Source organism: Portunus trituberculatus, chromosome 3 (genome assembly GCF_017591435.1).
Source record: "Portunus trituberculatus isolate SZX2019 chromosome 3, ASM1759143v1, whole genome shotgun sequence".
NCBI lineage: Eukaryota > Metazoa > Arthropoda > Malacostraca > Decapoda > Portunidae > Portunus > Portunus trituberculatus.
Window position 1 is genome coordinate 2,136,137 of NC_059257.1, and position 12,500 is coordinate 2,148,636.

Sequence of the window (12,500 nt, forward strand, 5' to 3'; positions counted from 1 at the left end):
ACACTCCAACTCTCTCAATCCATTTGCACAATCTCTCGTTCAACACCGCACTGAACACTTTGCCTACTGTGTTAACTAACGCAATCGGCCTGTAGTTCCTCAACTCATTCTTACTCTTATATCCTCCCTTATGCAACAAGGTCACCCTGCATTCATTCCACATTCTCGGCACTCTCTCCTCCTCCCACACCTGGTTGAACAACTCAGTCATCCTATCAATCACTACTTCTCCATTTTTGTACATTTCATACGGTATCTCATCCGGCCCTGCTGCCTTCCCATTCTTCTGCTTCCTCACACATTTCTCCACCTCCTCCCTGCTGATCCTTTCATTCAACTCATCTGCATCCTTTCTCTCCAGTGACACACATCCTTCATCCACATCAAAGACCTCACCTACACCTCCAATCTCTTCCCAAAACTCTTTCATTGCCCTTCTCTTCCTTATCAGTCACCACTGCCCCATTCACCTTCAGGCTCTCCACATTCTCACTGTCAGGCATCCCCTCACCCCTCAGGAATCTGTACCATTCTCGCCCACCTTCCATACCTTTCTCTCTAAGGGCCTGAATCACACTTCTCTCACTTGTAACTTTAGCATTCATTATCTTTCGCTTCGTCATTCGCTGCTGACTCACATACGCTGCCCATGCATTCAGGTACTCCTTTCAGCTTCCTCACTCTCATGTCTCCTCTTTCTTAACTGTCTGCACATCCTATTCAGTCTGTTTCTTTCCTTCCTAGCATCCCTGATCTCATTATTCCACCACGGCCTACATGCATGCTTTCTGGCACTTGTTCTTGCATACCCTATCTGGCTTACTGCTGCATTCCTCACATTTTCTACAAATCTATCATTCAGTTCATCCACGTCGCTTAGACTTTCATCCTCCCAGCTCCTCTCACTCAAGTCCACCTGGGCTGGTGACAGTTGGTGATTTTACGTTCGTAACGGAACTCATTTCAAAAATGGAAAATAGAAAAAATGAAGCCACGGCCGAATGTCTGATATTTTATGACTTGATAAATATTTTAACCAATATCCACAATATCAAAGCATCTCTAGCCTAACTAATAATAGAATATATTTAAATCAATTAATCAAACACGTATCAACACTGTCACCGTTAAAAGTAATGAGAAGTCAAACCATGTTGATTTGCGAGTATGCTAACACACTTTACAGAATCTGAGCTGTCTTGCAGAACAGTCTAGAAGGAGCTATATCGTCAAAACCAAATGTAAATAAAAGAAAACAAAAACTAAAATATCTACCTTTAACAGGACTAAACACCATCATAAAGCCACATATTTGATTCAGTGGCAGTGTTACATACTTCAAAGAGCGTAAGCGATTCTTTGAAATGATAGGGATTCGGTTACAGCTTGAAATGAAAAAGGGGTTAATGGCCGAGGCATAAATTTGAGCCCCACAGCTGGCCCCTATCACAGCACAAACACAGCACAAAACACCACATATTTACCGAACAGAGGCACGGAAATCACTTCAATGGCAACGAAATATTTATAGAAACACAATAATCGTCGTACAGAGACCGAATAATAGAGTGAGAAACGAAAGTATTGTAACCAGCAGGCTTGCGTAGATTGCCGGGGCCTGAGGCATCGTGGAGAAGACCGCCTATATTTTGTTTCATCAATATTTACCGTTCTTAGCACCGTTCCCTGGTGTAACGAGCACACTACTGGGCTGATGTGTGCAGAGATGAGTGGTAGTTGATGGATAAGTGTGTGTAATGAGTGTTCGTGTGTGTGCGTGTTTGTGTGGCGTGAAGTATGTAGGACAACGGGGGTAGTTAGTGTATATAGATTGTTATTGCCTCAGATATCTCAGTGTTATTTACTTGTTTATTGTTTGTCTGTTTGTTTGTTTGGCTGCGTAAAGGAAGAGTTAACAAAGGTAAGTGTGTGTGTGTGTGTGTGTGTGTGTGTGTGTGTGTGTGTGTGTGTGTGTGTGTGTGTGTGTGTTAACATTCCTATTAATCCGTATGCATTCCTGTATATCCCAATGTATTCCTATTGCAGTCCTTCATTCCTATGCATTTCTATATATTTCTATGCATTCCTACTTTATTCCTATGCATTCCTACCATATTCCCATCTGTTCCTATTATGTATATTCCTGGACATACACATTATATTCCCATTCCTAAATGTAAACCTATCATATTCCTATCCCAACAAAAATATAGAGAAAAAATATAAAAATAGAATAGAAAAACTCGTATACATTCCTCATTCCTTCCACACTCACGCCCACACGCCCATACATTCCTCCCACACTCACGCCCACAGGCCCATACATTTCTCATTCCTCCCACACTCACACCCACACGCCCATACATTCCTCATTCCTCAAACACTCACGCCCACAAGCCCACAGATTCCTCATACCTCCCACACTCATCACTCCCACACGCCCACAGCTACGCCTGGCCGCCCTCAACCAGCCGTACACCGGAGACATGAGGGGCGTGACGGGCGTGGACTACACCTGCTATCGTGAGGCGCGGCGGGCGGGGCTGAGCGGAATCTTTAGGGCTTTCCTCACCTCCAGGATCCAGAACCTTGACTCTATTGTTAGGAGCGACGCTAACTTACCTGTCGTCAGGATCCACCTGTCGTCAATATTAAGGTAGTGGTTGGCTATCTCTAATCTCTCTCTCGTGAACTCTCTGTTTCTCTCTGTCTCTCTTTGGTGTTTGTAGGAGAGACGATGCTAACTTACCTGTCGTCAATATTAAGGTAGAGTGGGAGTGATTGGCTATCTCTAATTCTCTCTCGTGTTTGTCTCTCTGTCTCTCTGTTTCTCTCTCTCTCTCGATGCTCTTACCTGCCGTCTCTCTCTCTCTCTCTCTCTCTCTCTCTCTCTCTCTGGTAAAAATGGTGATGATAAATGGAATAAGAAGAGAAGAAGGAGGAGGAGGAGGAGGAGCCTTATGTATTATCTTCACTTTTGTTTATCATTTATTATTTATTATTCGCAAGAAAGATACGTCTGGGTGTTGGTGAGTGTATTTGCTTATATTCACTTGTGTTTTACCTATCTACACCTGTATTTACCTATGTTTTGCCTTTATTTACCTATATTTACCTGTATTTACCTATTTTTACCTACGTTTTACCTATATTTCACCTATATATACCTGTGTTTTACCTATATTAACCTGTGTTTTACCTATATATACCTGTATTTACCTATTTTTTACATGTGTTTACTGTTTTACCTATTTCTACCTATATGTACTTCTGTTTTACCTAATTTTCATCCTGCCTTACCTGTGCATACCTACATTTACCTACACTCACCTTCATTTACCTAGATTTCACTGTATTTACTACCATAACCACTTCTAACTTCACTTACCTGTGCGTACCTTTGTTTACCTGCACAGGGGGAGGTTCTCTTCAACACCTGGCGCGGGATATTCTCAGGTGATGGCGGTCGCTTCATGCAGAAACCGAGAATATTCAGCTTCGATGGCAAGGAAGTACTGACGAGCCCTGAGTGGTGAGTGCCTTCCTTCACCGCCCTGGCTTGAGTTGACTAGAGGTGTAGAAATGAGGAGGTTGGGAAGGAGAGGAAGGTGCGAGAGGGTGAATGTAGTTGTAGTAGGCAGGCGTTGTAGACAGTTTGACGTGTTTTGTGTTTTGTTAATTTTAGTTTGTGTTTTGTTAAAGAGGAGGGTGGTATAATGCAAGGATGTAGTAGAAGGTAATGAAGAGTTTATTAAAGGTGTATAAATAAGGGTGTTGGGGAAAATAGAAAAGTAGAAAGGTTTGGAAGTAAAGAAATAGTAGTAGAAAGGTGTTTGGTATGTTTGATTCTCTTCTCTTGTGTTCTGTTGATGAAGAAGAGGTGTTATAATGCAAAGATGTAGTAGAAAGTAATGAAGAATAATTTGAAGGAATAGAAGTAAGAATATTGGGAGAACGAGAGGTAGGTAGAGAGTGATAGTAGTAGTAGTAGTAGTAGTAGTAGTAGTAGTAGTAGTAGTAGTTTATAGGGATTGACATGTGTTTCTTTCCTCCATATCTCCCTCCACAATTTATCTCCACTTCCCTCCACCTCTACCGACTTTCCTCCACCTTCCTCCAATTTTGAGTATCCTACCTCTCTTCCTTCATAGTTAAAATAGTCGTTTGGTAACATAGTCTGACATTGAAGGAGTGAAATTAAATAGTTCAGTTTAGTGTCCCCTTCAAGTCCCGATACAGGGGACATACAATTTTGAAGGGGAAACTATTAATAGAAGGAATAGATCGATGTCTTTAGATATATGCAACAATAATTATGAAGTATTATTATTATTGTTGTTGTTATTATTATTATTATTATTATTATTATTATTATTATTGTGATTATTAGTATTGTTAATATTATTGTTATCATTATTATCATTTTAGTAAAAGTATTAGCAGAAGTTGTAGTAGTTGTAGTGGTAGTAGTTGTAGTAGCAGTAGTAGTAATAGTATTAGCAGTAGTAGTAGTAATAGTCGTATTAGTAGTAGTAATAGTGGTGGTATTTATGATGGCATTAGTAATAGCAGTAGTAGTAATAGTGGTAATAGTTGTAGTGGTGGTGGTGGTGTAGTAGTAGTAGTAGTAGTAGTAGTAGTAGTACTAGTAGTAGTAGTAGTAGTAGTAGTAGTAGTAGTAGTAGTAAAAGAGGTAGTAGTAGTTTTTATGGTATTCATGATGGTGGTGGTAGTAATAGTTGTAGTAGTAGTAGTAGTAGTAGTAGTAGTAGTAGTAGTAGTAGTAGTAGTAGTAGTAGTCTAGTCTGTACTCTGAAATGGCTTCTGGATTTCAAACAGTGCAGCTTGTTGATAACGTAACAATATTATTGTTATTATTATTATTATTATAATTAGTAGTAGTAGTAGTAGTAGTATAGTGTGTGTAGTAGTAGTAGTAGTAGTAGTAGTAGTTGTAGTAGTAGTAGTTATAATAATTTCATCAACGTGTGTGTGTGTGTGTGTGTGTGTGTGTGTGTGTGTGTGTGTGTGTGTGTGTGTGTGTGAACAGTATAGTAGTACATGTAATGAGTTGAAATATACAGAGTTGTGCTTTGACTGACCAGTGACCAGTGACAAACTTAACACGGGATGGGCTGTCTAGTATGTGGTGTGTGTGTGTGGTGAGTGGTCTGGTGTGGTGGTGTGTGGTGAGTGTTTGTGGTGGTGTGTGGTAGTGTTTGTGTGTGTGAGTGGTGAGTGTGTAGTTTGTGGTGGTGTGGTGTGTGGTAGTGAGGTGTGCCACGTACAGTCTCACCCGAAGATCAGTAATAATGAACGAACTCTCAGCTCGCAGTGAGAGGGTGACGGCTGGTGGTGGTGGTGGTGGTGGTGGCTGTTCCGCTCCTGATAACCAGTACAGGCCTTTAACACACACACACACACACACACACACACACACACACACACACATGTGACAGGCGTGTGGCGAGCAGTCTGCTGGTGTCTAGTGTCTAGTGTCCAGTGACCATCTTGTCCAACCAGCGCGTGTCGTGCAGGACAAGAACAGGACTGATCGTTCCAGCCTGACAGACAGACTCCTGCTGACCCCCGGGCCCAGGGTGAGGGAGGGAAGATGTACACAAAGCATGAAACACTATTACACAACATATCATTTCACACTGCAATGCACAACAAAAAAGAAAAACTTAAAGAAAATTCACAATGAAAAAAAAAAGAATAAATAATCACAATAAAGAGAAAAATAACACTTAATCCCCCAACCACAAAACAAGAGAGAAACAGATAAATGGATGTACACATAAGCTGAGGGAAAATAACGGTGACATCACTGCCTCCAGCCCTCCCTCACTCCTCTCTCTCCCTGTCCCTCACTCAATGCATCGCGTCTCTCAGGCACGTATGCCTCCTGCTCTACACACACACACACACACACACACACACACACACACACACACACACACACACAGGTCTGAGTTCTGTGTTGTACAACATAGTTGTGTCTGTGTGGCCTTCCTGCTGGCCATTCCTGTCCCTCACTCTTCATAATACAGGGATGTGATGCTTCACTCCATACAAAATAATATGCTGTGTTTTGCTTCAGTTTGCGAAGGAGTGAAGGTGGAAGAGTGCGTGTAGTAACTGCGGGCTATAAGATTCATTTTCCATTACATCTATCATGTGCTTATTTCTTCCCGTAACTTTGTCTCAGGTTGACTTTTGAGGACGTGAATCGCATCTCCACCCAGGCAGGAACAAGGAGGCGGAGTTTGAATCGCGCTGTGGCCACTCTCACTCTGTCACTGTTACACCAAGGCAGCCAGCACCACCTCCACCGCCACTCTGAAGGAAGAGCTTCATCACCAGCAGCAGCAGCAGCAGCAGCAGCCAGAGCTATGGTGAGTGTTGGGGTGGACATGGCAGTCAGTGTTGGGTTGGGGAGTGGCACGGGTAGTCAGTGTTCCTTCCTCCTGCAGCAGCCATCGTGCACACCCATGCAGTGTTACACTCCCACACCTGCGTGTCCCTCACTGTCCTGCTGTGTCCTGTGGCCAGCCTGTCGCGTTGTGTACAGTGTGTCCCTCACGCCGCTGTCTCTTTCTTCCAGGACGACAACGTAGAGGACTGCCCTGTGTGCCTCAACACCTTTGACGACACCCACAGGCGGCCACGCAACCTGCCGTGTGGGCATACACTTTGCACGCCGTGCATTAATGAACTGAAGGAGCAGGGTGCCGTCACGTGCCCCACGTGCAGGGTGAGTCACGCCCTGCCTGAGGCCGGCCAGTTCCCTATCTCCTATATCACAGAGGCCTTTATCAGGAAGATGAGAGGTGCAGGACTGGCCTGTGTGGCACCCAAGCCAGAAAAGCAGCTGACAGCTCCGGCAGCAGTGACACAGCCTGCACCAAGGGCCACAGCGGGACTCAGCAAGAGGACACGGTCCCTGCTGCAGGAGCAAGAGGCAAAGGTCCTGGCCGCCATCCGCTCCTGCCAGGAGGAGCAGAGCCAGCTGGCAGACTACCGGACAACCCTGGGTGGGTGGTGTGGCCGCCAGCAGCAGCTGGAGGACGACCTCCAGACGCTGGTGGACCAGAGCAAGGGTGCCCGGGAGGCGATAAGCCGCGAGGACTCCCGCGTGGAGGGCAGGCAGGAGAAGGTGCGGCAGAGAGAGGAGGCGCTGCACGCCATGCTGCAGGAGCTGCGCACTCCATCAACACGACAGGAAGCTTACGAGGTGATTGAGGATGCAGACCATCTGCTGGAGGAGGAGGAGGAGGAGGAGAGGGCGGCAGTGTTTCCTGACGTCCACGTGGTCACCACCGTCACCAGGGTGAGTGTGTCCTCACATTAGGTGTGCTTGCACCTCAGTCACTCTTCTCTTCTTACTGACTGACTTTGTGTGTTGAGCACGCCTTAAGGCTTAACCGATAGGTCCTGCACTACATAGTACGTGGTGCACGGTTCAATTACAATACATTGTTTGTAGTCCAGCACACGTACTGTATTGACTCTGAACAATGTTGACAGATAACAGTCACTCACCAAACACTTGTTGACTTTCAGAATGATGAACTACATTGTTACATTACATTGTTGTATTCTATTAATCATTGCAAACTGTAATTAACTTCCAACCATTAACTCACACACACACACACACACACACACACACACACACACACACACACACACACACACACACACACACGGTAGCTCAGTGGTTAGAGCGCTGGCTTCACAAGCCAGAGGACCGGGGTTCAATTCCCCGGCCGGGTGGAGATATTTGGGTGTGTCTCCTTTCACGTGTAGCCCCTGTTCACTGTTCACTGTTCACCTAGCAGTGAGTAGGTACGGGATGTAAATCGAGGAGTTGTGACCTTGTTGTCCCGGTGTGTGGTGTGTGCCTGGTCTCAGGCCTATCCGAAGATCGGAAATAATGAGTTCTGAGCTCGTTCCGTAGGGTAACGTCTGGCTGTCTCGTCAGAGACTGCAGCAGATTAAACAGTGAAACACACACACACACACAAGCAGAAACCAGCAAGAGGTCTCTAGAATCTTGGCAGAAACGAGAGGAGAAAGCAGAAGGCAGTGGCCGAGAGGAGGAGAAGAAACATTTGAGTCATGGACAGACTCTTTCTTGTATTAGTGAGTAAAGCTCTATAGTTGTTAATGCAGTCTAAGATAATGTTTATGTCATTTAAGTGAAAGGAGGAAACAAATATAGGATGTGTATTTATTAGGATGTTATATTAAGATTTTATGTATGTGTAGTGCAATTCCCACAGTTGATGCATTAATATATATCATATTGAGGAGATAATTACATATGATATATTGTGGTGTATACATTATATGGGCATTTATAGAAGTCAAGCATTGAGTTGATATTGAGATGCATCAGCTGTGAAATTGGCACCTAATGTTTGTGGTTTTATTGTATGTGGTTAACATTGATGAAGGATTTACGGAGATAAGGATTTACGGAGATGAGCTTAATATTTCTAAGGGCATTGATTGAATTTGTGTGACATTATGAGCAATCTTTGAAAAGTGGTGTAATTAATCTTAGATGAATTAAAATTAGAAAATACAATACCGTATAATATATTACCTGCAGTAAGAATAAGTCTTCACTTAGAATAACACGATTGCAACTTGCAACGAACTTCCGAACACACACACACACACACACACACACACACACACACACACACCAACAATATGCCCGGTAGCACAGTGGCTAGAACGCTGGGTTCGCAAGCCAGAGGACCGGGGTTCGATTCCCCGGCCGAGTGGAGATATTTGGGTGTGTCTCTTTTCACGTGTAGCCCCTGTTCACTGTTCACTGTTCACCTAGCAGTGAGTAGGTACGGGATGTAAATCAAGGAGTTGTGACCTTGTTGTCCCGGTGTGTAGTGTGTGCCTGGTCTCAGGCCTATCAGAAGATCGGAAATAATGAGCTCTGAGCTCGTTCCGTCAGAGACTGCGGCAGATCAAATAGTGAAACACACACACACACACACACACACACACGGCTCACAACAGAAAAGACCTGGGTTCGAGTCCCGAGTGCGGTGAGACAAATATGCGATCTTTTTAATGTGTAACCCTGTTCAGTATTCACCTAGCTGTAAGCTGGTACGAGATATAATTCAAAAGGTTGTGACTTCGCTGTCTCGGTGTGTGGAGTGTAGTGTGGCCTCAGTTCTACCGAAGATTGGTCTTTGAGATCTGAGCTCGCTCCGTAATGGGGAAAACTGTCTGGGTGACCAGTAGGCGACCTTGAAAACATAGATTGCCATGGGTTTTTCAGGTTGCAAAGTCATCCCGTTCAGCCCTGCAGGCCGCCACCCTGCAGGCCACACAGACGGCCATTGAGCCAGCAGGCTCTACTGCTGCTGCTGCTGCTGCTGCTGCAGGTGACTCCAGCCTCTCGAGTCACCTGCCGCAGCCTCCTCCATCGCGGACAGGCTGGCGGCCCTGCTGGAACCGAGTCTGACGGTGAGTGGCTATGATCTATCCTGCCCAGCGAGAATCAGAGCTCTCTCTCTCTCTCTCTCTCTCTCTCTCTCTCTCTCTCTCTCTCTCTCTCTCTCTCTCTCTCTCTCTCTTGTTTACATTATTGCTATTATGTCTATTGTTTTGTTATAATAAAAAATGATAATTATTATTATTATTATTATTATTATTATTATTATTATTATTATTATTATTATTATTATTATTATTATTATTATTATTATTATTATTATTATTATTATTATTATTATTTTATCATCATCATCATCATACTCATCATCTTTATCATTATAATTATTATTATTACCATTAATGTTAAGAGAGAGAGAGAGAGAGAGAGAGAGAGAGAGAGAGAGAGAGAGAGAGAGAGAGAGAGAGAGAGAAATAGGGTTGATGGGTGGGGTAAGTGGATGGGGAGGGGGGGGTTGGGAGTTCCGGCCTTAAGATAGATGCACACGTACCAATTTGCTGCTGAAATTTTACGTACGTAGAATTCCGACTCAAAATCTGTGCCTAGCGACTGGAGAAAGCAGTCGCAAAACAATATCAACATATTAGTCTTGTTAGTCGATTTGCGACTTTCTTTACGTGGTGACGTCACGGGGTAAGCTTTGAAAATGTGGAAATAACTGCCACTCTCCAAGAAGTGTTTCCCTCAATGCAGGGTGTTGTTGAGGTGAGGAGTGAACACTTGGCAGGATTTAATTTGATCTCAATTGTGCACAGTCTTCTTGAGATTAACAATTTGCTTATGAGAAATGTAGGCTAATACAGAGTGTGGGAGACACTCCTTTCTTTCCTTCTACTTAGCCAGGGACGTATCCACAGGAATTTTCTCTTCTGTTGACTCTTCCGGTACGCCAAAGAAGAGCAACCCCGCCTCAGCATCGTCACTGAAGGAAGACATCTTGGCGGGTACCTGTTCGTTGAGATTAACTTCTTGCCAAGGCGCCAACTATAATAGTCGATACTTTCCAGGCGCTACGTGTGACACTTTCCAGCTAGAAGGGATGGGAGGGAAATTGTACGTACCAAAAATTTCAGTCGCAAATCGGCACGTGTCAATCCGCCTTTACCTTAGGCTTAATCAACACTGTCAGAGAAACAAAGTGAGAATGTACTATCCACTGTTTGCCGCTTGCCTCACTCAGGATTACTATTGTACCACCCACCTACTGAACCGTGCTGTACTACTACTACTACTACTACTACTACTACTACTACTACTACTACTACTACTACTACTACTACTGCTGCTGCTGCTGCTGCAACTTTTTGTCTCCCTGCAGGCGGAGGAGCTGCTGAGGCTGACGCAGCGTGCCAGGGGCCTGGTGGAGGCCGGCCGTGTCTTGGCCGTCCAGGACGTGGAGGGACAAACTCGGCACGCCAGAATCAGCCTGGAACACGGCCGCCTGCACCTCCACTCCTGCAGGCCACGCCCCGCCCCCACGCCCTCACCCTGCAGGTGGGTCGCCTCACCTCACGTTCATATAGTACACCTTCTAATATTACCACAATTACAACTCCTACTACTACTAGTAGTAGTAGTAGTAGTAGTAGTAGTAGTACTATTATTAACAATAATAATGGTAATTTTATTATAATTTTTATTCTTATTTTCATGATTATTATTATTATTATTATTATTATTATTATTATTATTATTATTATTATTATTATTATTATTATTATTATTATTATTATTATTATTATTATTATTATTATTATTATTATTATTATTATTATTATTATTATTATTATTATTATTATTATTATTATTATTATTATTATTAATTATTATTATTATTATTATTATTATTATTATTATTATTATTATTATTATTATTATTATTATTATTATTTTTGTTGTTATTGTTACTACTACTACTACTACTACTACTACTACTACTACTACTACCACCACCACCACCACCACCACCACCACCACCACCACCACCACCACTACTACTACTACTACTACTACTACTACTACTACTACTGTACAGCATGAATACGTCTCAATCAGAGTGCATGGTCTCTGGCAGGAAAAATGTAGCTCAAAACATTTCAGTGGGTGGTGATGACTTTGATGGGACAAAGAGGTACAAGTATTTGGGACATGTGATTCAGAGTAATGGCGAAGACCTTCAGGATGTGGAGTTTAGCTTGAGTCATTTTTATGCAAAGTTTAATTATGTTTATAGAAATTTGATCCATGCTTGTGTTCAGACATTGGTGTTCCTTTTTAATGCATTTTGTCTTCGTGATTGTGGTCTGCCTCTGTGGGAACCGAGTAAGCCATTAGAGAGAGCAATGTACAAGACTTTAGAGGCGGCATATCATAAGTCCCTGGAAATAATATTGGGTGTTCCGACTTCCACCAGCAATGATGAAGCAGGTGAAGCTTGCAATGAGTGCCTGTTCAAGCATCACATTGCTCTCTGTCAGGCTACATTGTATAAGAGGAGAGTGACGTCACCAAACCCTTTACTTGAATCATGTTTGCCATGGCTTCAGATTGGCCGTAGCTTCATTTCAATTCAAAGTGTTGTTGAGGAAAAATATCATGTCAATATTTTAGAGTGTAGTCTAGATGTGCTACGACCTGGAGTGACGTGGATACAGATTCATGAACCAAGGAGAGCAAAGGTTTAGTATTAATCTTTATCAATTTTAATATTGGTTTTAATGTGTTTTGATGCAAGTATTTTGACTCACGGAAACCAAGTACTACATGATTTGAAGGTGAATTGTGTTTATTGACATTTTTTGTCACAGATCAAGTATTTCTCAAACACGAAATAACCACATTCATTGACTGACTACTACTGCTACTATTACTGCTACTGCTACTTCTACTGCTACTGCTAATATTACTGCTGCTGCTGCTATTATTATTTTATAACTATTATTATAATTGTTGTTACTACTACTACTACTACTATTGTTGTTGCTTTTATCATTATTATTATTATTAT

At 42.9% G+C, this 12,500-nt stretch overlaps 2 protein-coding genes across 3 annotated transcripts in view; both read left to right on the forward strand.

The window, feature by feature from the left end:
* Nucleotides 1-2,660, forward strand: part of LOC123508383 (collagen alpha-1(XVIII) chain-like) — a 6,843-nt gene extending 4,183 nt beyond the window's left edge. The window contains exon 2 of the mRNA XM_045262087.1: nucleotides 2,317-2,660. Coding sequence (XP_045118022.1) covers nucleotides 2,317-2,660 — 344 coding nt within the window. The remainder of the gene's footprint in view (nucleotides 1-2,316) is intronic.
* A 2,787-nt stretch (nucleotides 2,661-5,447) lies between these two features.
* LOC123509169 (putative tripartite motif-containing protein 64B) lies at nucleotides 5,448-10,950 on the forward strand. 2 transcript variants are annotated; one of them, XM_045263358.1, is made up of 5 exons: nucleotides 5,448-5,600; nucleotides 6,249-6,398; nucleotides 6,608-7,333; nucleotides 9,317-9,504; nucleotides 10,812-10,950. In XM_045263358.1, the coding sequence occupies exons 2-4, from the start codon at nucleotides 6,396-6,398 to the stop codon at nucleotides 9,500-9,502; spliced, it is 915 nt and encodes a 304-aa protein (XP_045119293.1). In that variant the 5' UTR covers nucleotides 5,448-5,600; nucleotides 6,249-6,395; the 3' UTR covers nucleotides 9,503-9,504; nucleotides 10,812-10,950. The 2 variants fall into 2 exon arrangements, with proteins under 2 accessions (XP_045119293.1, XP_045119302.1); XM_045263367.1 differs by having other exon boundaries at nucleotides 5,450-5,600; nucleotides 6,608-7,237.
* Nucleotides 10,951-12,500: the final 1,550 nt, after the last annotated feature.